Source organism: Varroa jacobsoni, unplaced genomic scaffold, assembly GCF_002532875.2.
Source record: "Varroa jacobsoni isolate VJ856 unplaced genomic scaffold, vjacob_1.0 scaffold_483, whole genome shotgun sequence".
Classification (NCBI taxonomy): Eukaryota; Metazoa; Arthropoda; class Arachnida; order Mesostigmata; family Varroidae; genus Varroa; species Varroa jacobsoni.
The window spans coordinates 20,927-41,525 of NW_019213385.1; the positions used below are offsets into that span (position 1 = coordinate 20,927).

At 40.1% G+C, this 20,599-nt stretch overlaps 2 protein-coding genes and 1 long non-coding RNA gene across 13 annotated transcripts in view; 2 read left to right on the forward strand and 1 right to left on the reverse strand.

Moving 5' to 3' along the window:
• Window positions 1-2,147: 2,147 nt before the first annotated feature.
• Window positions 2,148-20,599, reverse strand: part of LOC147753445 (uncharacterized) — a 24,611-nt gene continuing 6,159 nt past the window's right edge. For 3 of the 8 annotated variants that reach the window (XR_015311223.1, XR_015311222.1, XR_015311221.1), the window contains 4 exons: window positions 17,887-18,112; window positions 14,734-14,818; window positions 13,707-13,860; window positions 2,148-2,956 (listed from right to left, as the gene is read on the reverse strand). This is a non-coding gene — a long non-coding RNA (uncharacterized LOC147753445). Of the gene's footprint in view, window positions 2,957-10,257; window positions 10,315-10,893; window positions 11,208-13,706; window positions 13,861-14,733; window positions 14,819-17,886; window positions 18,113-20,599 lie in introns of those variants that run through there. The other 5 variants (XR_015311226.1, XR_015311225.1, XR_015311224.1 and 2 more) reach the window with 3 other exon arrangements.
• LOC111260848 (galactose-3-O-sulfotransferase 2) lies at window positions 11,683-17,144 on the forward strand. 2 transcript variants are annotated; one of them, XM_086968477.1, is made up of 8 exons: window positions 11,683-12,260; window positions 12,573-12,776; window positions 13,170-13,274; window positions 13,544-13,823; window positions 15,093-15,244; window positions 15,772-15,861; window positions 16,107-16,282; window positions 16,852-17,144. In XM_086968477.1, exons 1-8 carry the CDS (start codon window positions 12,097-12,099, stop codon window positions 17,040-17,042), a joined length of 1,362 nt encoding a protein of 453 aa, XP_086824603.1. In that variant the 5' UTR covers window positions 11,683-12,096; the 3' UTR covers window positions 17,043-17,144. The 2 variants fall into 2 exon arrangements, with proteins under 2 accessions (XP_086824603.1, XP_086824604.1); XM_086968478.1 differs by lacking the exon at window positions 16,107-16,282 and having other exon boundaries at window positions 16,852-16,994.
• The window catches only part of LOC111260844 (uncharacterized), a 4,782-nt gene continuing 2,314 nt past the window's right edge, over window positions 18,132-20,599 (forward strand). For 2 of the 3 annotated variants that reach the window (XM_086968480.1, XM_022833890.2), the window contains exons 1-4: window positions 18,132-18,401; window positions 18,658-18,864; window positions 19,140-19,244; window positions 19,695-19,984. In XM_086968480.1, coding sequence (XP_086824606.1) covers window positions 18,313-18,401; window positions 18,658-18,864; window positions 19,140-19,244; window positions 19,695-19,704 — 411 coding nt within the window. In that variant the 5' untranslated portion in view covers window positions 18,132-18,312 and the 3' untranslated portion in view covers window positions 19,705-19,984. The remainder of the gene's footprint in view (window positions 18,402-18,657; window positions 18,865-19,139; window positions 19,245-19,694; window positions 19,985-20,599) is intronic. The other variant, XM_022833891.2, reaches the window with a different exon arrangement.

Below are 20,599 nucleotides of genomic sequence, written 5' to 3' on the forward strand. Positions count from 1 at the left end.
TTATGAACTCCCTTTCGTTTCCTGAGGGGTCGGCACCTTTTGCCTAATGCTGTCGTAGGCGTTGGCTGAAGTACCGGCCCACCAAGCTATGACCCCTTGATTTTACAGATAGGTTAATCATTAGTAACTTGGCCGCTCGTCCGCTTTTCAGTATAAAAATTGATCGTCCAGGCAAAAACAGCGTCCAAAGAGTAAGGTATTGGATAAAACCAGGAGACACATAAACGACGGCCTATAAATATCACATGCCTTTGTCGTCTCAACTTCGTCATGAACCCCCGAATCCGGTCCAGCCCTAAGGCTAATTCTTTTCCGACCGCCGTTTTACAGGTGGACGACCTAGGCAACGAGCTAGGTAGTTACTATCGTAACCCGCCAAGCTACTATCATAGTGTAAGCTGTATGCGTGTAGAGAAGGATCGGCTTGAAGGGTAACTAAGTCGGTTTTTGATACTGTCTCTTCTTGCTTCTGGTACTGGAATTGTTACTGGCTAGTGATTGAGGGAATCAGCCTAGTATGAGGTTTGTTCAACTTGTATTATAGGCAAAAGGTATACAGCTAAGGCGGCTGTGGAATCGCCAAACCCGGTGTTCGCCGCCCATGACTTACTCGAATGCTGCGCAACTTGGACAAATTCTTAAATCGTCATGCCACAAAACACCATACCATTGGGATTCACAAGCAAGAGACCTACCCTCAAGAGTACGTTCCATAACCCGCTTTTCCTTACTTCAACATGCGTCGTTATTCTCTTCCAGATAATATTAGCCTGACGATTCTCTTGACATATTGTACAGCGTGGGAGGATACGAGGGGCACAGAAAAAAATCAAAGAAGCGCACAGCCACGATGATACATTATTGAATTTTATGATAAAGTACGGCGCAGCGATGAGGCACTTTGCATCAAGTCTATTTTAGTCTAACCAAAGTACCAGGAACATTAAACCGCTGTGAGAATGCATAGACTACATTTGGCGTGCCTGGTATGAGGCTGCGTAACTTTCATCACAATCATACACTAAGCTCTGAAGCAGGACCTCCCAACTTTGCAACCCTACAAAGAAGCCTTCAAGCGATAATGTGTAGCATTTAGGATTCAAAGACAACATTTCTTTAGATAAAACAGAAGAAAATTGAAATTGTAGAATATGCATAGTGTGTGCCGAGGTTATGGATATATCGTCAACGCTACTATCTATCCAGCTGTTCGCTGGAATATTGCGACAGAAAGCAAAGTGGTGGAATTATGCGTTAACCGCTCTCCGTGCGTACGGCGAGGTCGTACTAATCTATGTGTTTCTGCCTGGAGTGCCATGCTGCATCTTGTAGGGGCTGGTGCGGGCAACAACGTCCGCCACCTTTCTCAAACAGCAAGCTGACATTATGATTGAGCGATCCCGTTCGAGGATCAGTGCGAAGGTCACGAGTGGGAAGAAAATATCTCTGACAGCAAACGCGACGATCCATCGATCAGCCGAAGGAAAAGTCGCCTCAGAATTATTACTCGAAAGGGGAAAGCACTCATGTTCGAGTACCGAAAGCGTCTTGATTTATGTTTGTCCAATAACTCTCGTCGTGCTGCTTAAGGTCATTCTCATTTTGGGTAGTAATCCGCTGATGTATACGTCGGTTACTCAAGAGGGTCAGCAATGGCCGTCGACAATACGTTGAGAATGGGTTTTGTGCGACTCTTCATTTTTAAGCTTGTAGCGAAAGGTATTCTATCGCTGGCTAGGAAAAAAAAATAATACCTGAACGTTATTCCGAGTATATATATTTTACGCACACAAAACATTACTTGTGCTAAAGCCCAGAATTACGTAATTTTGTGCTGCATAGGTGACCCTGTACAATGAGCGTTATTGTGACGACTAAGATTGGTCGCTGACCAGATACAACGTGGTCGGATGTCCAAAGGTGCGATAGCTGAGCTGCAGCATCGATGTGACTGAGAGTGATGAAAAGCGTCATCAGGGAATCGAAAATTAAGCAATCTGATTTACTTGCCTCACCTGAATTTTCCGAGTAGCATTTTATTGCTGATTACCTTGTTGGATTGGCGAAAATGCTATGACTTTTCTCGAAATGCAAAATCTCAGACTCGCACATCCACCGCTATATATAATCGAATAAAACAAAGAGAATCAACGTATACTGGTACATTTACTGTAGCACTGAATAGTTTAAGCATTCTGCAATTCTGTATAAACAGAGATTCATATTCTGGTTTATCGGTTAACTTATGCATTAATATCTGATAGTGATCGGTTGGTACCTTTCCGTCTGGTTTTTATAAAACTTTCAATCGTTCCACAACATGCGCTGCGTTTGTCGATAAATTTCGTTAAAAAAAAAAGAGGCTGCCGTATCATTTTCGGATAATCAACCATTTTAAAAGTCGTCACCGCACTTCTCACAGGGTCTTCGATAGGGTTTGCTTTCAGCTAATGGCTTTCGTTATTGGAATCATATTTTATTCAAACGCGCCTCGGATTCTGGTGTTAGAAAGTTCGTTATATTAGGACTGAAATAATTTAGCAACATTGCATTACTTTATTATTAATATTATTATTTTTAATAATTTTATTATAACGCATGTGCCGCTTTCAGGCATCCTCGAAACATATAAGTCCATAATAGCCTTTTTCTGCATTGAATTCAGTAGTCAGCCACGTTTAATTGCTTACAGACTCTCTGCTGTAAACGAACAGCGTCGCACGTAATACTGACAACAATCCGCAGTTCACCTAGTGGGTGGCCATCGTGTCCCTCTACCGCCGTCTGACACGAGGGGCACACAAATGTTTCCATCCAAGGTCTTCTGTCACAGCGTCTGTAGCTTGCTAGACTCGTTTACTGCCAAATCTCGCATGCTGTGACGGCTAATAGGTGACCGCTTTTAATAGTCCTTGAAATGCTGGTGCCTGAAGGTAATCGCAGGTCGCTCACGAACCTGTAGTAAGATCTGTCCGTTATGAAGTGAAATTTGTTTCCTTTACCGAAAAAGTATTCAGTATAATAGATTACAATAGAACACACAATCTATATCGGCATGATTTGGTTATGATGTCTATTCGATATGAGCAGTATAGAGCTGACCATCGTTTCGTGTTCGTTTAAGAAACTAATGTCGGTGACGATGGTCCGTTCATTCACTATGAATTAAAGCTAAACCAATTAAAGCTAAGATAATGTGGTATTGTACGGATCGCCGTAAATGACTCGTTGGGAAAAGCTGTTAGTTAGCATGTCAGATAAATAGAACTCCATGACATATCTTTTTAGCGAAAATAGACCCTTGATACGATGCTGAATAGATGATTCCGATGACTTGTTTACACAATAGGAATAGGTCGAAGGTGTTAATAAAATAAATTCAATCAAAAAGAAAAACAGTCATGAAGTATCTTTTCGGGTCGCGGTAATTAAAGCAAGTACCAGTTTAGTGCCGGAAAAAAAGAATGTGTGAATTTGTTAGTACAATTGCAGTTGAAAAATGGTGACTAACGTCCCACGACGTTACTGTGGCCAATTCCTAGATGTTAGGCTCGGTGCCCTTAAAAAACACCCACGAAACTGAAGTTCACTTCGAAGGATATAATATAAAAACTAACTTACTTATTGACACTTAGGGAAAGATGTGTTTTACGTGCAGCGCTTTGCCTAAGATAAAAAATGTAATCATCAAAATTTCATCAAAAAATCAAAAAATCATCAAAACTGAATCACTTTTTAATAGTGGAAAAATGAACTAGTTTTGTTTCCAAACAAAGTTAAAGCAAAGGCTACTTGGCATAATTACAAAGATTATATAGAGCTAATTGTGAACAGCCAGCTTCTCTCTACTTTATATTAGGTTACTGTAAAAATAATCGTCTTAGGAAATTAGCGCTTTAGACGTCCGTAAAAACTTCTCAGAAATTTATTATCTGGGGATTTCCGTTTCCCAGTGTGTCGTTCTCCTTTTGAAAATTCAAGCTTACGTTGAAATGTTTAACCTTTGCCCACTCGATGGGTATATGCCAAAAAAAAGTAGGTTATATTTGCAACGTAGACTAAAACACTGCTGCCTCCTTTAGTATCTACCGATTCCAGCTGCTACAACGATTGGCTATAGAGTAAAAACACTTGACGTATAAGCTATTCAGCATCATAGTGATTGCTTTGAAGTTATTTTACGTTTGAATCAGAATATCACGATCAGAGTTTAAGTGGTATTGCTTTAACTGCAGCAGAAAGGCGAACCCATTTCAGACCAGTATCATGAGCATTAATTCCGTAAATCACGGGACATCCATGATTTGTCGGGTTTCGTGCTTGCTTGCGATTTCGTGATTCGCTGATGGCCATTTGTCATTCTCGGAATCACAGCAGTTCTTTTTTGGGAGATCCAAAACAAATCGGCCGACTGTTTTGCCACCCGTCTTCGACAAGCCTAGAGTTGATCACAATAGAATAGATCAATATTGGCATAGATCATTTAAGCCTAAGTTTATTGAATCACCACACTGCATTGATTAGAGGCCCTTAAATACAATCTTGGGTCCTGTAGTTACACGCCAAATGATTGTATCGTGAAACAAGTACCTAGAAAGCCGTCTGAAGCCCTTAATAGTCAGCTCTTTTGTCGTGTTAAGTGTCCACTAACTCACTAACTAACCAAAAACATGGTGCGTAGTGCAGAATTCAATTTTTATTAAGTCCAAAGTAACCCCGTAAACCCAACATGAACTATTCCTAAAACCTTATGGCATTGGCTAGGGTTGTATAGCCGTCATATGTACAGTATCGGGTAGTAAATAAAACTCAGTATTCCAAGCCGTTATAAGTGTACGTATTTCAAGTGGTGGAACTGCTAAATAAAAAAAAGTTTGATCGTATAATTATTGATGCAAGTCATCGTAGTTGCGATGGCTTCAATGGCTGTACAGATTTGATAATTATACAAAAAGAAAGATAAGGCCTGTCACGACGCGGGCAGCTGGGGTGACGGTTACAGGCTAGTACTTAAAAATGATGTTACGTACTAGCTTATTTTTCAGTGCTGATCGTGTTGTAAATTTAGGATAATTAGGAAATTAGGAAACAAAACATTATGTGTACATGCAAGAGGTGATCTAGGCCATCAAATGCGGAAGTGTGGTGAAAAAGCACGTTGTGTTTACCGTGGCTACCGATAAACGATGCGCCTTCACGTTATCAGCTTGACTATAACCTGCCAAACTCATTTGGCTAATTTTCAAAAAAAAAGGTAATAGAACACCGCTCGGGCCGACTCTCGGCGTATACTAAGACAATTGATACACACGAGCGTCGACTGTGAATAAATGTGGTAGAGTGGACAAATGTGTATCCTGAGGTTACTTTCAGCGCTTTTCCGTTCACTCTAGAGATAATTGGGCGTCGCAACTTTAAGGGGATGGACTAATTGAAAATGAGAACGGTTGTTGGGAGCCTACAAGAATCGAAGACGGTGCATATGAAACTAATAACGAGGCTATTTCTAGGGGTCCGACGGCGTGCATCAAAACATCTAAAACCTATTGACCTGCAAAAAGTTCCACAGACACTTGGCAACTATGCGCTTGCGGTGAGTCCCATGCCCAGATACACACCTCACGCTCAACTAGGCTTATGTACTGCATGTTTCTCCAAACATGAAGACCCTCGAAGTATAAGTGAGCAGGCGCTTTTTCGGTGAAGTACTCAACGTTGAACCAAACAAGTCTACCAATTAGAGGAACGCTAGGAAATTAGTCCTCATTCTCTGCGCCGCATTTTTTCACCAACTCGTCGAACGGGCCAAATCCTTGCTCTATGAAGGAACCCGTCTGACTATGAAAGAAAAAGAGTGGAGCTTTAAGCAGAGTAAAATGACAGATACATGCCAATCATTTAGAGCAATACCCGGTAGAGTATACTCTTTATGTCTATCGAAGTAAAGTTTTAACAAGGGATATCTTAGGGAATGTTTAGCAGCGGTAGTTGACTTGGGCGGTTTTACCTGTCGACAATTGAGTACTAAGCTAGACCCGAATCTGCTCCGGGTCATTTTCCCGCTAAGTGTAAAATAACATTATATACCATCTTTAAATGCACTTGCTAAATGCACTAGTGGATTTTGTTGGACCTACCTGGAGCTTGGATGACACCGCATGGCAATCATACGAAGAGCTATTAAGTAATTCCTTGTATTGCTTTATTTATTACTTTGCTCAATTCTTTACTTTGCTAGCTAGTAATTTCTAGTAGTGACTTTGCCAATGCTAAAATTTAAGACAGTTAAAGGTGACTATGGCAACTCATTTAAAAAGCCTTTCAGTCACTTGGACCACGGTCACCTGCCGTGACAAGTTGTTTAGCACTAGAAATGGTAAAAAGATTAGATAGGGCAAAAAAAGCATTATTGTTAAGCAACCATAAATCTATGGTTGCTTAGCACGGGACATGACTGTATTATAGACAGCGGCCCAGTCCCATCATGATCACAGCGCTTCTACTACGGGGTCAGTAGACGAACGAACGGATCTACAGAAGGTGCGAATGTACATCGGTTTTAATGACAAGTAGATACCTGCTCACTCTGATTGCTCTGAAAACCGTAGGACCTGCGAGCAATGGACGTGAAAGAATTGATTACTCTTTATATGGATGACTTTAGGGTAACTACAGTCCAACAATAATGGAACAATATGTCCAGACGAAGCTACTGTGAGGCGATAATAATAATAATAAGAGAAGTTGTATATGAAATCTTTCAGTTGTTTAAATCTCCTTACAAATGCACGACAGTTTTTAAAAATTTTCTTTAATAGCAGAGATTTGCCCCAGTCTCTGCTAAATCAGCATTGCCGCTATCGGTATCAAACTAAGTATCAAAGAAGCTGTCTCGACACATCTATTGGCCTCGTATCTCTAAATTATGTAAGTCAAAGAAAATGTGCGGATGCTTCACCGATTATATAATCAATATAGGCTAACGATTTAAGCATTTTTCGAATTATAATATACTGTGAGAACCGAATAGCCCCTGAGCACTTATAAGTAATTTGGAACAGTGTTAGACGAGTATAAAACAAGCCTTTTAAGGATGCATCGATACTCAACGAGGTTACCTACCGCAAGTATCAAATGACTTGAATCTTGGAACGCTACTGTTCAGCCGGATACGAAGTAACAGAATAGGGTGACACCAGCAAATAAGGAGCAGGGCAACGTCTAGATTCAATTTTCGATTTTCCATTATCATAGGCCAAGGTTCGAATGTGCTCCACGGAATATAGCATGTGACAGAACAGCACAGCACAATGTTCTGCTTCCAATAAGACGCCATGTTTTCTGTGAGGATTTAGCCATTAGGAAAAACTGATTAAATCTTCTGAATGTAAATGGCTTGGCCGATCTCGGCTGGTCATCGTTATCGCCATAGGGCTATACGTTGGGTTTGGTCTGACGTCGGCCTGGTCAGACGGTCTATTGGCGATTACGTGGTTTCATCTGTTCATTTAGTCAAATTGAGGCCGATATGCCTCACCCTATTTGCTGCATACTATCCGTGGCCAGTTAACTATAGATTGCATTAGTCTATGGCCGTCGCTAGCGGAGCGTACAAGCGCTGCCCATCACGACACGCACGTTTTATTCGAAAGAAGCAGCTAGGATCTCCTTTGTTAGTGTTGAGTCGCGTTCTCGACCAAATACTTTCGCCTGCAGAGATGGAACTGCCCGGGCTCTGAAAATAAAATATAGACTAGAACCGCCAAATAACAATCCGTATGTGCGGCGGATCAAAGGGCGTTGCCAGATTAGATCATGTCATCGGTTTAATTCAAATTCGACAGAGAATCGGCTGAAGGCTAAACATTATCAGTGGATACTGGATCGTTTGAAATGTACAAGACCTTTGAAAGAGATGCGATGAATTCTAGATTTTCAATATTACTATTGTACAGAACTCAAATCAGGCCTAATGTGTTCCTTCGACGAGAACTCATTCATCTCTCTCTCTCTCTCTCTCTCTCTCTGTGTGTGTGTGTGTGTGTCGACCGGTAGATCATCTGAGCTATTCACACGAATCCTTTTGGTATCAGTGCGAACTGTTGCGTGCGTCAACGTTGGTAACTTCGAGAAATCTCGAATAAAAACACAATAGGTTCAAAGTACTATAATACTGTCCCTGTCTCGGCGAGTGCGTTGACGAATCTATTGGCCAAAACGTTTCGTAGACAAGGACGTTAATTATGAACTCGCTATGCTCGTGCTCGGCTCCCGCTTGACCTCCGACGTCGTCTATGAATGGATAGGGAACTTGTAGCGCACCGACTGAAATGCATTTCAATGACGACAACATACCCATGCTAGTTTGACGGAAGTTACTTTGCGGGAAGAAATCCATATCGTTGTTTAATGAGACCATGCTATCTTGATAGCAGGATCGAAACTATATATGCTGCTTATGTTGTCTTATATATATATATATATATATATGTAGTATTTTCTCTAGTTTGATCACAGCGCCGGACAACCTCGCTGATAATAGTCGATCTGTAAGCGGTGCGGTGAGTCTTACGAAAGTATGTGCTTCTCATTTGGAAAGCTCACAATTATTCCTAGGTACAGTGTTACTGTCTGACGAAATGGAGACAAGTTTGTTACTAAGATTTGTAAGTGTACGAATGTTCAGGAAGTAGATAACCGGGGGAAGTAACTAAAAAAAAAACATAAAATCGTTACGTTCGTTAGAGATTTGGCCAATTGACTAGTGACAAACTAACTATGCTACTATACAAAAAACGTAATGATTAGTTATATATATAGCTAAATCGCTAACCACTTCGTCGTCTTCGTTGGAAAGTCTCTACGCTAATTATACTGTTATTGAAGAGAAAAATAAATAAGGAGCCTTGACTAAGTAAAACGAGGCTAGGCAAACGTGGCCTATTGTCCATAGACGTGTTGAACTGGCCCAATTAATGATTGCAACAGACCAGTTCTAACCGTAAAGCGGTTGCAGGCGCTTATTCGAAAGTAGACAATTCCGAAATGAATCGTATACGCGTCGACGTTTGATTGAATCCACTAGGGAATTGAGCAACGACGTTTTTGATATCGCTTACGAGTTAAACAAGAAGCCATCGAAAAACGTGTTGTGTAATTATCTAGAATCGAATTATTTCTTTAGTTGGGCTTTTTTTTTTTAATCGTACTATACGAAATCTCGTATATTTGTTTGAATTTGAGCTCGGCTGCAATTAGAATAGATTGTATTATTCTACAGTAGTAATAGTATATACAGCAGTAGACAGTAGTTCCGGAAGCACGTTCCTACCTGTGAGAATGACTTGATGCGTGACTAAATCACAGTTTCTAGTGCATATATATATATATGCACTAGAAACTGTGATTTATATATATATATATATATATATAAATGCTAAGTTGACATCACTTCGGCCAAACTGCGGTTACTTCGGCCAAGACTGAGCAATTCGTCGATTGGGTAAACGCCTCAAAAATGCGTACGCTTATAGGGGAGAGTGCGATGTCTCACAAGAGTACTGAAATCGGACCGGCAGCAACGATCAGCACGAAAACCAACTTTTGTATACTTTCAACTGAATCTCTATAATAATAGAATAATAATAGGAGTCTATAGACTCTTCTCTAACAGTATACACCAAGAAACAAGCTTGTCACCATTTTCGATAGTGAATCAACCGTTAACCGTCACCGTACGACACTAGGCGTGAAAACGACTACTAGGGTTTCAAAATCAATCAGACCTCGTTTGCCAAACATGCAGTGCATCATTCTGACCCGACGGTTACGTAACACTTCATGGAATAGTAACGAAACAAGTGAACGAGTAATGCCAATGCTCGAGCCACTCGTTCATTTGGGTCATCGGCCGTGTGTGTTAGGTCCGTGCTACCTTCATTGGGTTTTTCGCACACAAGTGCGCTACCGATGCCGCCGAAGCAGCCGTGTGAGTTACATATCTCGCGATGATCTTTCGTATCCAACGAGGCAAGAATGATTTGTCGTCGCTCTGACACAGCAGTGGCCGACTTTTAACTGCCTAGTGTTGATCATCTATCACATTTTCCAAATAGAGAAGGTCTGACCACGAAGTGAACTTGAAAGCCTGAAGAGGCGGAATTCGGCAGCAACGAGCTAAACTCGAAGACATTCAGGAGGCGATACAACGAAAAAAATGACAGCCCTACAAATGGGTTAGTCGCTGTGTTGGCGTACCTTGCAGCGGCAGCAGCAGCAAACGTGACTTGTTTCGGAAATGTCCAGGGAAAAGCTCTGAAAACGATACATTTGGTTTATCTTTCAACAGGTGGTTATTGTAGCTGATGTCGCTAGGCTGTCTCTAAAAGTTTGTAATGAATGGCCGTATAGACAGGTAGACGGTCCATCGACCTCTGGGGACTGTAGGAACTCTTGCCTGCGCCTTGAATCGGAAGCCAAGGTGTTTGTTTCCGCTTGCATGTAGATTGTATTACAGACTGGTTGAACGAATTAGTCTGTGTACTGGCGGTTAGCCAAAAAAAGCAGCTGTTAATGCACCCATTAGGGCAATTTGCAGTAACGTAGCAAGTAATTTAGATGCCGTAATTATGATTTGCCGAAGTGAAAGCGTGAGGAAAAGGTAAAATCTTATGTATGCGTGTTAGAGTGCACAGTAATTATGAAATCGTTCCTAAATGATATGCATGTTACACATGTGTATGTACGGTAAGGGAGAGTTCGCATATGATAATGCTAATTATCTTGAGTCTCCAGAGGGTACAAGTTGAAGAGGGCTTGCTAGATTTAGTGAATTGAGCAAAACAAGGGTTATATGAGCTATCCGACATTTCTGTGTTTCGTCGATCTTCGTACCTCATGTTGTTCTTCGTCTAAAACACAGGCATGTTTTTCGGAGAACACTTGGCGCAAGCCGCTAATTCCAACGGCTTTGTTAAATAGATCGCTGTTCATGAGTGACCAGTCGGTGAGCAATTATTAATGCCCTTAAAAAGTCGTAGGCCCCTGAATTAGGCCAGCTGGGAAATGGGACTTGAATAAAACATCCATATGATTATATGAATTAACTAGTGGAAGACTGGTTGGCCAACTCTCATTCAATAGCACCTTGCTCATTAAAATGTCCAGGTACGTGTTTCAAGCTAAGCAGAAATTAACGGCCTTATCACCTGCAAATCATTCGAAAAAAGACTGATATGATTAATAGTAGGCCTGCCGAATTCGAATGAGACTAGAAATTTCCGCTCATTTAGATCAAGTTATGCTAATTAGGTCGTAACAAAACAATCGATCAAATGTGGGGAGTTACTGCTTTCTTTCGGACAATATCATGAGTATAGAAGAAAACCGATCTAATAATAAGATCTAGCGTAGATGTTAGTAATAGCTCAGGAGGTAAGGCCGGATGTCTCATCAGTGTGTACGCTACCTAAATCGCTCTATTAAGGTGGCAACTCCTGATTATACAATAGGTAACTCATATATGATTAATGCTTATATTAACATATCCTGTATAACGTATGCGTTGTACCGATGAAGTTGATATAATAATTTTCATCTATTTCGGTTCTATATTTAGCTAGAAAACAAAAAGCATCATAGCTGTTAGAGTGGCACAATTTTCGTAAACGTGTTGTATAAGAACTTAGTGTGCCAGGTTTAGATCCATACGAAGTTCAACGCTGCAGTGAACTTCCACGTCTAGACTCGAATGAGGCCCAGCAGCAAAAGTTGTGTTAATGATGACTAGTGCCTTTCGGGAATGTTCATCCGATTGCTACAATATAGTGTCTTAGCTTAGCTTTTCTATCCTCGAGACAACGTAGTCCTCTTTAGCACTGTTATCGTACCATTAACGGGCGGTTCGAGCAGCGGGCGTTTCTATAGTTCACTCTGTGACGATCTTTGAGGAATTCATGTGGCTAAATTTCAGGAGCACACTGTCGCTGGATATCGACAACAGTAATTGCTACTAACAAATCCAGTTAAACGGACAACGTTTTTTTTTTTGCTATGAAACGTCGCATTGTGTGCTTTAAGTAGATTGCATTCTCATCAATGATGAGTGCCGCTCCTTTCATCGATTCCTTCTTGCCCTTCAGGTTGAGTAACGGTGAGACACCAAAAACGATGAAGCTGTCTCATCGCCGCCGGCTGTACGTGCTGGCCTTGTGCGCTGTATCCATCATCGTGATTTTCATCAATAATCTGATATTTTCCACGTAAGTAGCAAAAAGTGACTTCAATATTGAATCAAACAAGCAAACAAAGTGAAGCAACGATTACAATATATTTACTAGGAATGGAAAATCGAATGATGTTAAGCTGACGGCAAGATCACATCCATGGCTCTGCTAATTCTCATCGATTTCATTATGCGCAATATTAACTCAGTAGAAGTTTGAACGTAACGCTGTTCATTCTGGAGATCCAAGGATAATGTCTTCTAAGGTAAGAAAGTTCCAGTCAAGGGAGATTAAACTCGATCTATATACGAGCTCCATTCTGGCTAACACGAAATTCACGTGTCATAGCCACGGGTACAAACAGGATCAGGGCCTCGTACGTGTTCTGGACGTGAACACCGTACAGGGCCACTCAAGGGTTCTTAACGGCGCTACTTTTGTACATCTACAAGAATCTGTTCCAGTCCACCCAGCGTGTGACCTCGTCCGTAACATATTTTTCCTGAAGACTCATAAGACTGGCAGCTCCACCATATTCAACATTCTATTCAGGTATTGCTTTGACAGCTCAAACTCTTGTAAAGGTATACCATTTTCGGTATAAAGAACGCTCCCATTAATACAGCACATTTATAATGTAGTAATTTGCAACTATAACCATGATCCTGCTACATAACGGAGATCGCTAGCGCAGCTGATCTCAATTTTTGAAGATTTCATGATAATTACATGCTATAGTAACCATTTGTCAATGTTGAAATGCGAAATCAATGAAGGCCGTATCTTCTTAGTTTCTACGGTAACGCACCCAAGGAGATAGGCATTAGTAAAGCCCAACTATGATGACCTAAATTTTTTGAGGCTCGATTACTATGGAGTACAGTGTTCACCGTCACAGTAGATAATACTTCATAAAATCGATTGAACAAAACAAACAAATGACAGATTTGCAGACGAATATGATCGGACTGTGGCGATTCCACGAATCCACGGTAATCTCATGAACTACCCGGAGCTCTTCCAAGAAAGTTTTATGTTCAACTATTCAGTGTAAGTTTAAATCATATAAAATCAGTATCGCTTTACCATTCATCAGCACCATAAATTTCATACTAACTCGAATTTATTTTGATGAATGATACGCATCCTTAATATGAAGTTTTGTTTATATATATATATATATATATATAAACAAATTTCACATTAACAATGAAGTTACTCTACCATAATGCATAGAAGATCAACCGAACACCACAATCGATTACTTTTTGGTACAGGCACCCGACAGTACTAATAATTTTTTTTGCGGGTCAATACAGGATCAACCGTCGAGTTGAAATATTCGCAGTGCACTCACGACTCAACATCAATGAAGTGCAGCGAATAATGCCACCGAAGACCAAGTTTATCACGATTCTCCGCCATCCGCTATACGCATGGGAAAGCGCGTACGATTATTTTAGGATTTCTAGTAAGACAAACCTTTCCATTGAAAGCTTTGCGTTCAATGATTCAGCTATCCAAATGATGCGAGGTCGGAAAATCTCTTCATGGTTCGGCTTCAACATGATGTATTTTGACATGGGATTCGAAGAAAATGTGAGCTCTGCTGATGCGTTTGGGTTAACTGGAGTATCTGGAGCCATAAGAAATATAATTACATTAGTACTTCAATTAATAGCTATGTCTGTTTGGCTGCTTCAAGCGAATCTGGCGAGTCCTTAGCTTTTGAAATTTGCCCCACTAATAAACGAAATTTGGATGGTGAATATTCTAATCTTCTAGAAACATGTAAGTAAAAATTGGTTGAGTTTACTCCAGAAAGAAAAAATCTAATCCCAAAAATCAAGTATTTATTTCTCAAAGGTCACAGCCGCATGGAAATTAACCTAATATTGATGTCAATATTAGGCAAGGAGACCTTGAACGGCAGCACCGTAAACGAATGAGGCGAATGTTTCAAGGACGGAGATTTGGGTATTAAAGCTCTAATACTAGAAATGCGGAAACGAGTGAAAAGTAGATCCCCCGTGAATCGAATTCAGGCCAGTTGGTGATGTATTTCACGTGCTGAATTTTCAATCAATAAAAAAAAAACCCGCTTCAAGCATACGGTTGCCATTAACGAGACATGGCATGGTTTCGCTAGCCAAAAAGTGATTAGGGGAAGAATGGCGTCGCCCGTAAGAGAAGTCAAATTCAATGGGAGTGTTGAGTAGGTTTGAACGTAGGTAAAGTTAGTACTTTTCAACGGGCATCAGGATCATCTGCAAGAAGATTCTCATCGAAAATGAGACAGTGAATGCGGCTTGCTCTCTCAAGACTTGTGGACCGTTTACACAACAATCAAAAACACGCGGTCTGGTTACTTAATGACTACGCTTCAGTTACTTCCTGTATTAACCAAAGGAGTATTCAACGTTGGCTTCAATCCGCTTATTCTCCCGATTTGAGGAGGATATTCATGGAATTTTTCGTGCCCCAAAACAAGGTAACTAACGGGCATTACCTATTTATTTCGAGAAGCCACAGGGAAACTATATGTGGGGAAAGCGAATCCAGTCCAGAATGGGTGTCCAGAGGCTGCCGGAACACTGGAACAAATGCGTAAAAATAAATGAGAGTTAACACACACTAACCCTCATTGTAGCTTAAGAAGTTCAAAAGCTATTCTATTTTAAAATCCGCCGTATTCACTTATAACAGCCCAATAAATGATAACATTCTAGAATAAAATAGCTCAAACTATGGGCAGAACGACTGGTCTCAAAAAAAAGATAGCCAGTACATTTATCCGAATACACTAAATTAAGCATTTATGCACTAACTCTATTTAGGAAGAAAAATTAAGATTTGACAGACATTTAGTTCCAGGAAACAGCGGAAGTACAGGCCCAAAAAGCCATTAGCATGCTTGAGCAGAACTTCCATTTAGTGCTCTTAGCGGAGTTTATGGAAGAATCCTTGGTGCTGCTTAGGGAAGAGCTCTGCTGGAAATTGGAAAGCATGGTTGCCTTCAGGTAGGGACCGAAAATAAATATCTAATCATAATTCTATTAATGTACATATTGTGAGACGTTATCTTGGCTTTCGCAAGCAAGTGCAATTATCACGGTTAAGCTACTGTATCCGGCATACCATGTAGACCTCTATGATATATATAGTCCCCTATGAAGCGAAACAACGTATTTTAACTGAACAAAAAGACGGTGTTGAACGGACGGCTTCTGTTTACCTATTATTATTACTATTATCATCATTAGAATCAATGCTCTGTTGCACCTAATACACTACTCTCACTTCGAAGTTGTTCCCTTGTTCACTGCGTTCAAAAAATCAAAGATTCCCTGAAATTTGTAATTTCGAACATCGACGAGTGCACAGTCACTGACCCCGCCGCTTATTAAAAACGACACCTCTTTGAAAAAGATAGCCCGCCAAATTTGGGTGTTCGCTTAGCAGTCTCCTTATCAATACTGATGTGCTTTTTTTTTTTTAATTGTGTGCAGTAGCACCTAACTGCAACAAAGGTTTTTCCCAACTTCAGACATAACGAGAGAAACTTATCGATCCGTATTCAAATTATGAGCTCCGAAGCTGAGGCCAGGATACTCTATCTCAACGATATCGATATGCGGTAAGTGCCAAGATCCGAGTATGGTAAGAGGAATGGTAATAAGTTTAACAAGGTACAATATTTAGCTTTTTAATAATTATTTTAGAGTAATAAAACTGCACGCGGTAAGGAACCTGTACAAATATCCCCTCCCTAGGCGCGTACTCCTCTGCCACAATCCGCTTTTCCTCAATCTACAACACATATCGTTCTACTCTACAATTTGTAATTCACGACTGTAGTAAATCGATCCGATCTACTTGCAGGATATATAAACATTTTCTGGAAAAGTTCCTTCACCTGCTGGATAAATTCGGGAGGGGTCGGATGTTCAATGAGGTGCAAGCCTTAAAATTAAGAAACAGATTTTGGTCCGACATTTGTATAGCTGAACGCAAGCAAGGCATTTTGAACACCATCGAGTTTGTCCCAGGGCAGGAAGGTGAGGTTCCGATTCTAAATTTCGATGGCCAAGTAAAATTAGTCCAGTAATCCAAAAAGCTTATTTGTAGCATAGCTAAAGATCAGAAAATGCACAGGTTAATCTAAGTAGCAGCCCGTAACCTTAGGGGTCCAATAGTTATTTTCGACAAATTTCCAAAATGCATTCACCCGTCCACCCTGATTTCGTAAACTGACATTTGCAGAATCCGAGTTATTTACGCTCTATTAAAAAACGATTTTTATGTTAAAGTTTAAGAAAAAGGTAGTACATAACGTTTCAGTTACTTTAAGCTGAATACATAAAAAAATCGATACAAGGTAAATTAGATGAATCGTTGTTTATCACTGCAGCTTATTGCATACATACTAGTTGACTATACTAATACTAACTAGAAAATTAATTTATAATTTAAATGTCACTTGTCATTACCAATCGTTTTGTTTCGAAGTATTGCTCTTTTCGGATCTTGATTTAGGAAATGCATTTGATAATATGTATGCATCAGAGACAGTGAGATCTGCTGTGAGATGCTGACAAGATCGTCTAATAGCAAAATTCCGTTTCAGTTCCGTCAATTTGTGACCGTTTGACGCTGAAGGAAGTTCACTACATACGTAAATTTCGAACGAGGTACATCTCAGAGTTATGGTGGAATTTTAGAAAACGGCGTCGTCCTCGACTTCGCAGAAAAAACCGTAAATCTGACATCGTTAGCAGGAATCGTCAGGGACACAAAGATCCCAAGGGCCGAGTCTAACGTAAACGTACATTATATGCTGCACATGCTAATTCTGCAGAAAAAAATGCTGTTTGTGTTCATATATATCATAAATGAAATAAAACTATTAAATAACCAAAACTGATAAAATGTGCATTCAATTTTTTTGTCAGAGGGAAAATGTTACTACTCTGGAACATTCGATCTACGATATGCTTGGTAGTGCTGTTTCACCATTGTTTCAAAAATTTACTTTGCGCTAATTATAGCAGTAACAGCAATAGAAGTGAACTGTCCGAGAAGTATCTGATGTTTGGTCGTCAGAACGATACGTTCAGTTCGGCTCCGACGGGTAGTTATGTTAATTAGCGCCGCTAAGTTCATGCGGAAGTTCGCAGGGGAGGACAGTAAGTGCTACGTTAGCCGCCGCAGGTACCGTCGCAAATTTTTCATGCGAATAGATATCGAGGTGTTCGTATCCATTTGCGAGCCTACTAGATGCAGAAATCCAAGAACGAGTAATGTTGCAGAGCTTAATGACATTATCGGACGTAAAACTCGAAATGTTAGTTTACATAATTAATGTATATTTTCACAAACGCCGTATAACGTATGGTTCCTAAGTTGATTATTTAGGGGTATTTTTGGTTCTGCAAGAAAACCTGACGCAATAGTTCGCTCATAGAAAACTACGATACTAGCATACTTGTTAGAAGTTGGCATGGAAGTTTAACACCGGTTTTCGGTACTCTCAAGCAGAAAAAAGCATATTACTTAATGACTGCAGTCGGTAATACGAGTAGGACCAATGTATCTGCGTATTAGAATGAGATTCTGTAGCAGAAGAATACCGTATACCCCTGCTCAAATAAAAAGTGCTCACCTGATCACTAATCGTAGGCCAGCTTTTATATCCTGGAGACAACGCAGTCTCCCTTATGACTGTCACCGTGCCATAAAAACCAGTTACTGCAAGAAACGTTTCTGCAGTTCACTGTGACAATCTTTTCTCGGTTCATGCGAATAGGCTCTAGCAATACGTTCTCTCGGAGTCTTCAAAACGGTGAATACCATTTCTCATGAGCTTTTCATGTTTCGTACGTTTGAACCTATAAGAAATTGGTTTAGAAGCTTCGTTTGATTGTACGCTTATACTGGTGGAGCTATAGATATGCTTGAAAGTTGCCCGAGAATTCCGGTTGGCTACTGAGTAGACGTGAAACGCCCGAATGGCAATTCATTGTATACTCTAGGAGACCTCTGTTATCCTGCGTCCAATTTTGGCCAAGAGGTAGTGTGAGAATGAGATATGATGAAGCTGACACCCTGGTGTGTGTTCAGGCTGACTTTTTCTGCTGTATACATCTTCATTTTCTATAACAGCGCTACACCAACCATGTAAGTAGCGACATGACTATAAGCGTATTTTAAAGATGCCGAAATTGTGACTTCTTGACATAAAACAGAAAATTGGAGAACTCTGTTACCGGCATTAATTAAAGATTACATCCATTTTGTCGTTTGATAGAGATTTTAGTGTCGTACTTTCTGAGGATAGAAGACGATACCCTGCAGGATGAGGTATGAGGCTAAACGCGATCTTTATACAGGCTATGTTCTGATTAACACAAGAGTTCATGCTTCGTCGTTTTAGAGTTCAGCTAGAAGCCGTGAACCTTAACACTACAGAAAGTAATGCTCGCGCTCCTGAATGCACGGCTATTGTTCAAAATTCTGAGAACACTTCTTCGGTTCAGATGCAAGAAATGGTCACAAAAACTGTATGCGAGTCCGTTCGTAACATTTTTTTCCTTAGAATGTACAGGACCGGCAGCTCTACTGTGGTTAACATTCTACTCAGGTATGGTGGCTATTTTTTTTTCCTTTACAGAATATTTTGAATCTGTACAGAAAGATAGCGATTTCAAGGGAACTAACGTTTTTACCAATACGGTGGAGGCAGTTAGTCATAGTCAGAGCACACGTAGTGACAGCCATATTATATCTATTCGTCTTGCGCAACGGACACCACACCCGATGTGCATAGTTTAAATGTTTCACATGTGCTCAGGACCTGGTGTACATGAGCATTTCAATCCGCTATACATCGATATGACAAACAACTGCTAATGACAGATTTGCAGAGGAACGTAATTTGACCGTGGCGGTTCCGCGAGCGCCAATTAACCTTATGGGGTGTCCAATACCGTTCAAGGAACGCTTCATGTTGAATTACTCTATGTATGTTTTCATTACGTAGTCACGCTTTGTTGTTTATTGTTTTGATTAGTAAATTGTTTTTGCACAAATAAGGGTCTCGTATTATTTTGATCGATTTTGAACGTTATGCGCTTCTTCCATTTATTGCGAATATTTATTACAACGAAAATTGTATAATAATGTTTAGTAAAAAAATTTTACTTATTATAATACACACAAGGTGTGCTGTGTATCTTATGAACAACGCTAAAATGGGCCGTTGGTGGATTGACCTGCAATTGTACATGCCAACTCATCATATATTGATTCACAGTATACTTTTACGCACAAGCTTACTATTGAGATGATTATCTGTAGTCGTCTCCTACCACGTCCCATGTACAGGTTGCACCAGATGGGATACGCTAGTCTTTGTTTACGTTGAACTGTCGCAACAATAGTACCACATGTTACAAACACGGTTTTTTGCAGACTGATGTAGAATCAATCGCCGGCCCGAAATATTCGCAGTGCAGACGCGATTCAACATCAGAGAGGTGCGACGAGTAATGCCACCTACAACCAAGTTTATCACTATTCTTCGCCACCCGCTATTCGCGTGGACGAGTGGATATGAAAGTTATAAAATGTCTGCAATAACGAAACTTTCTCTGAAAGAGTTAGTGTACAATCAAGCGGCTATCCGAATGATGCGGAAACGAAAATTCTCCAAATCGTTTGGGTTCAACATGATATATTTTGACCTAGGATTCAAAGAAGATGTGAGTGATATATAGCTATAATAGCATGAGATATGGTATTTGAAGGCAAAGCAGTCTCAAGTAATTTTTTTAGATAATCAGCAAATTTAATTGAGGAACCGCTAGCAAGAATTTTATGATTGTTCCAGTTCAATTCTATTTAAGAAGAAAACTTTAAAAAAGTAAAATAGGAAAAATTTGTTACCAAAAACGTTTAGTTCAAAGAAACAGCTGAAGTTCAGGCTCAGAGGGCCATTGACATGCTGGAGAAAAACTTCGATCATGTGCTTATAGCAGAGTTGATGGAAAAATCTTTGGTCCTGCTAAGGAAGGTGCTGTGCTGGGAACGGGAAAGCATGGTTGCCTTCAGGTGAGTACGAGAAATTAATATATATATATATATATATACATGATTATTACATATGTACTACATTTTACATAATATTACATATTATGTAGCAGGACCAAAGATTTTTTCATCAACTCTGCTATAAGCACATGATCGAAGTTTTTCTCCAGCATGTCAATGGTCCTCCGAGCCTGAACTTCAGCTGTTTCTTTGAACTAAGCGTTTTTGGTAACAAATTTTTCGTATTTTACTTTATATATGTATACTATACTAATATATATTATACT

Bases quoted from the DNA above. Each gene is read 5' to 3' on its own strand.
- LOC111260848 (XM_086968477.1), top strand. From the start codon at position 12,097: ATGATGAGTGCCGCTCCTTTCATCGATTCCTTCTTGCCCTTCAGGTTG. The intron at 12,261-12,572 runs GTAAGTAGCAAA...CACGTGTCATAG, and splicing joins AATAATCTGATATTTTCCAC to CCACGGGTACAAACAGGATC. The intron at 16,283-16,851 runs GTGAGGTTCCGA...ATTCCGTTTCAG, and splicing joins GTTTGTCCCAGGGCAGGAAG to TTCCGTCAATTTGTGACCGT.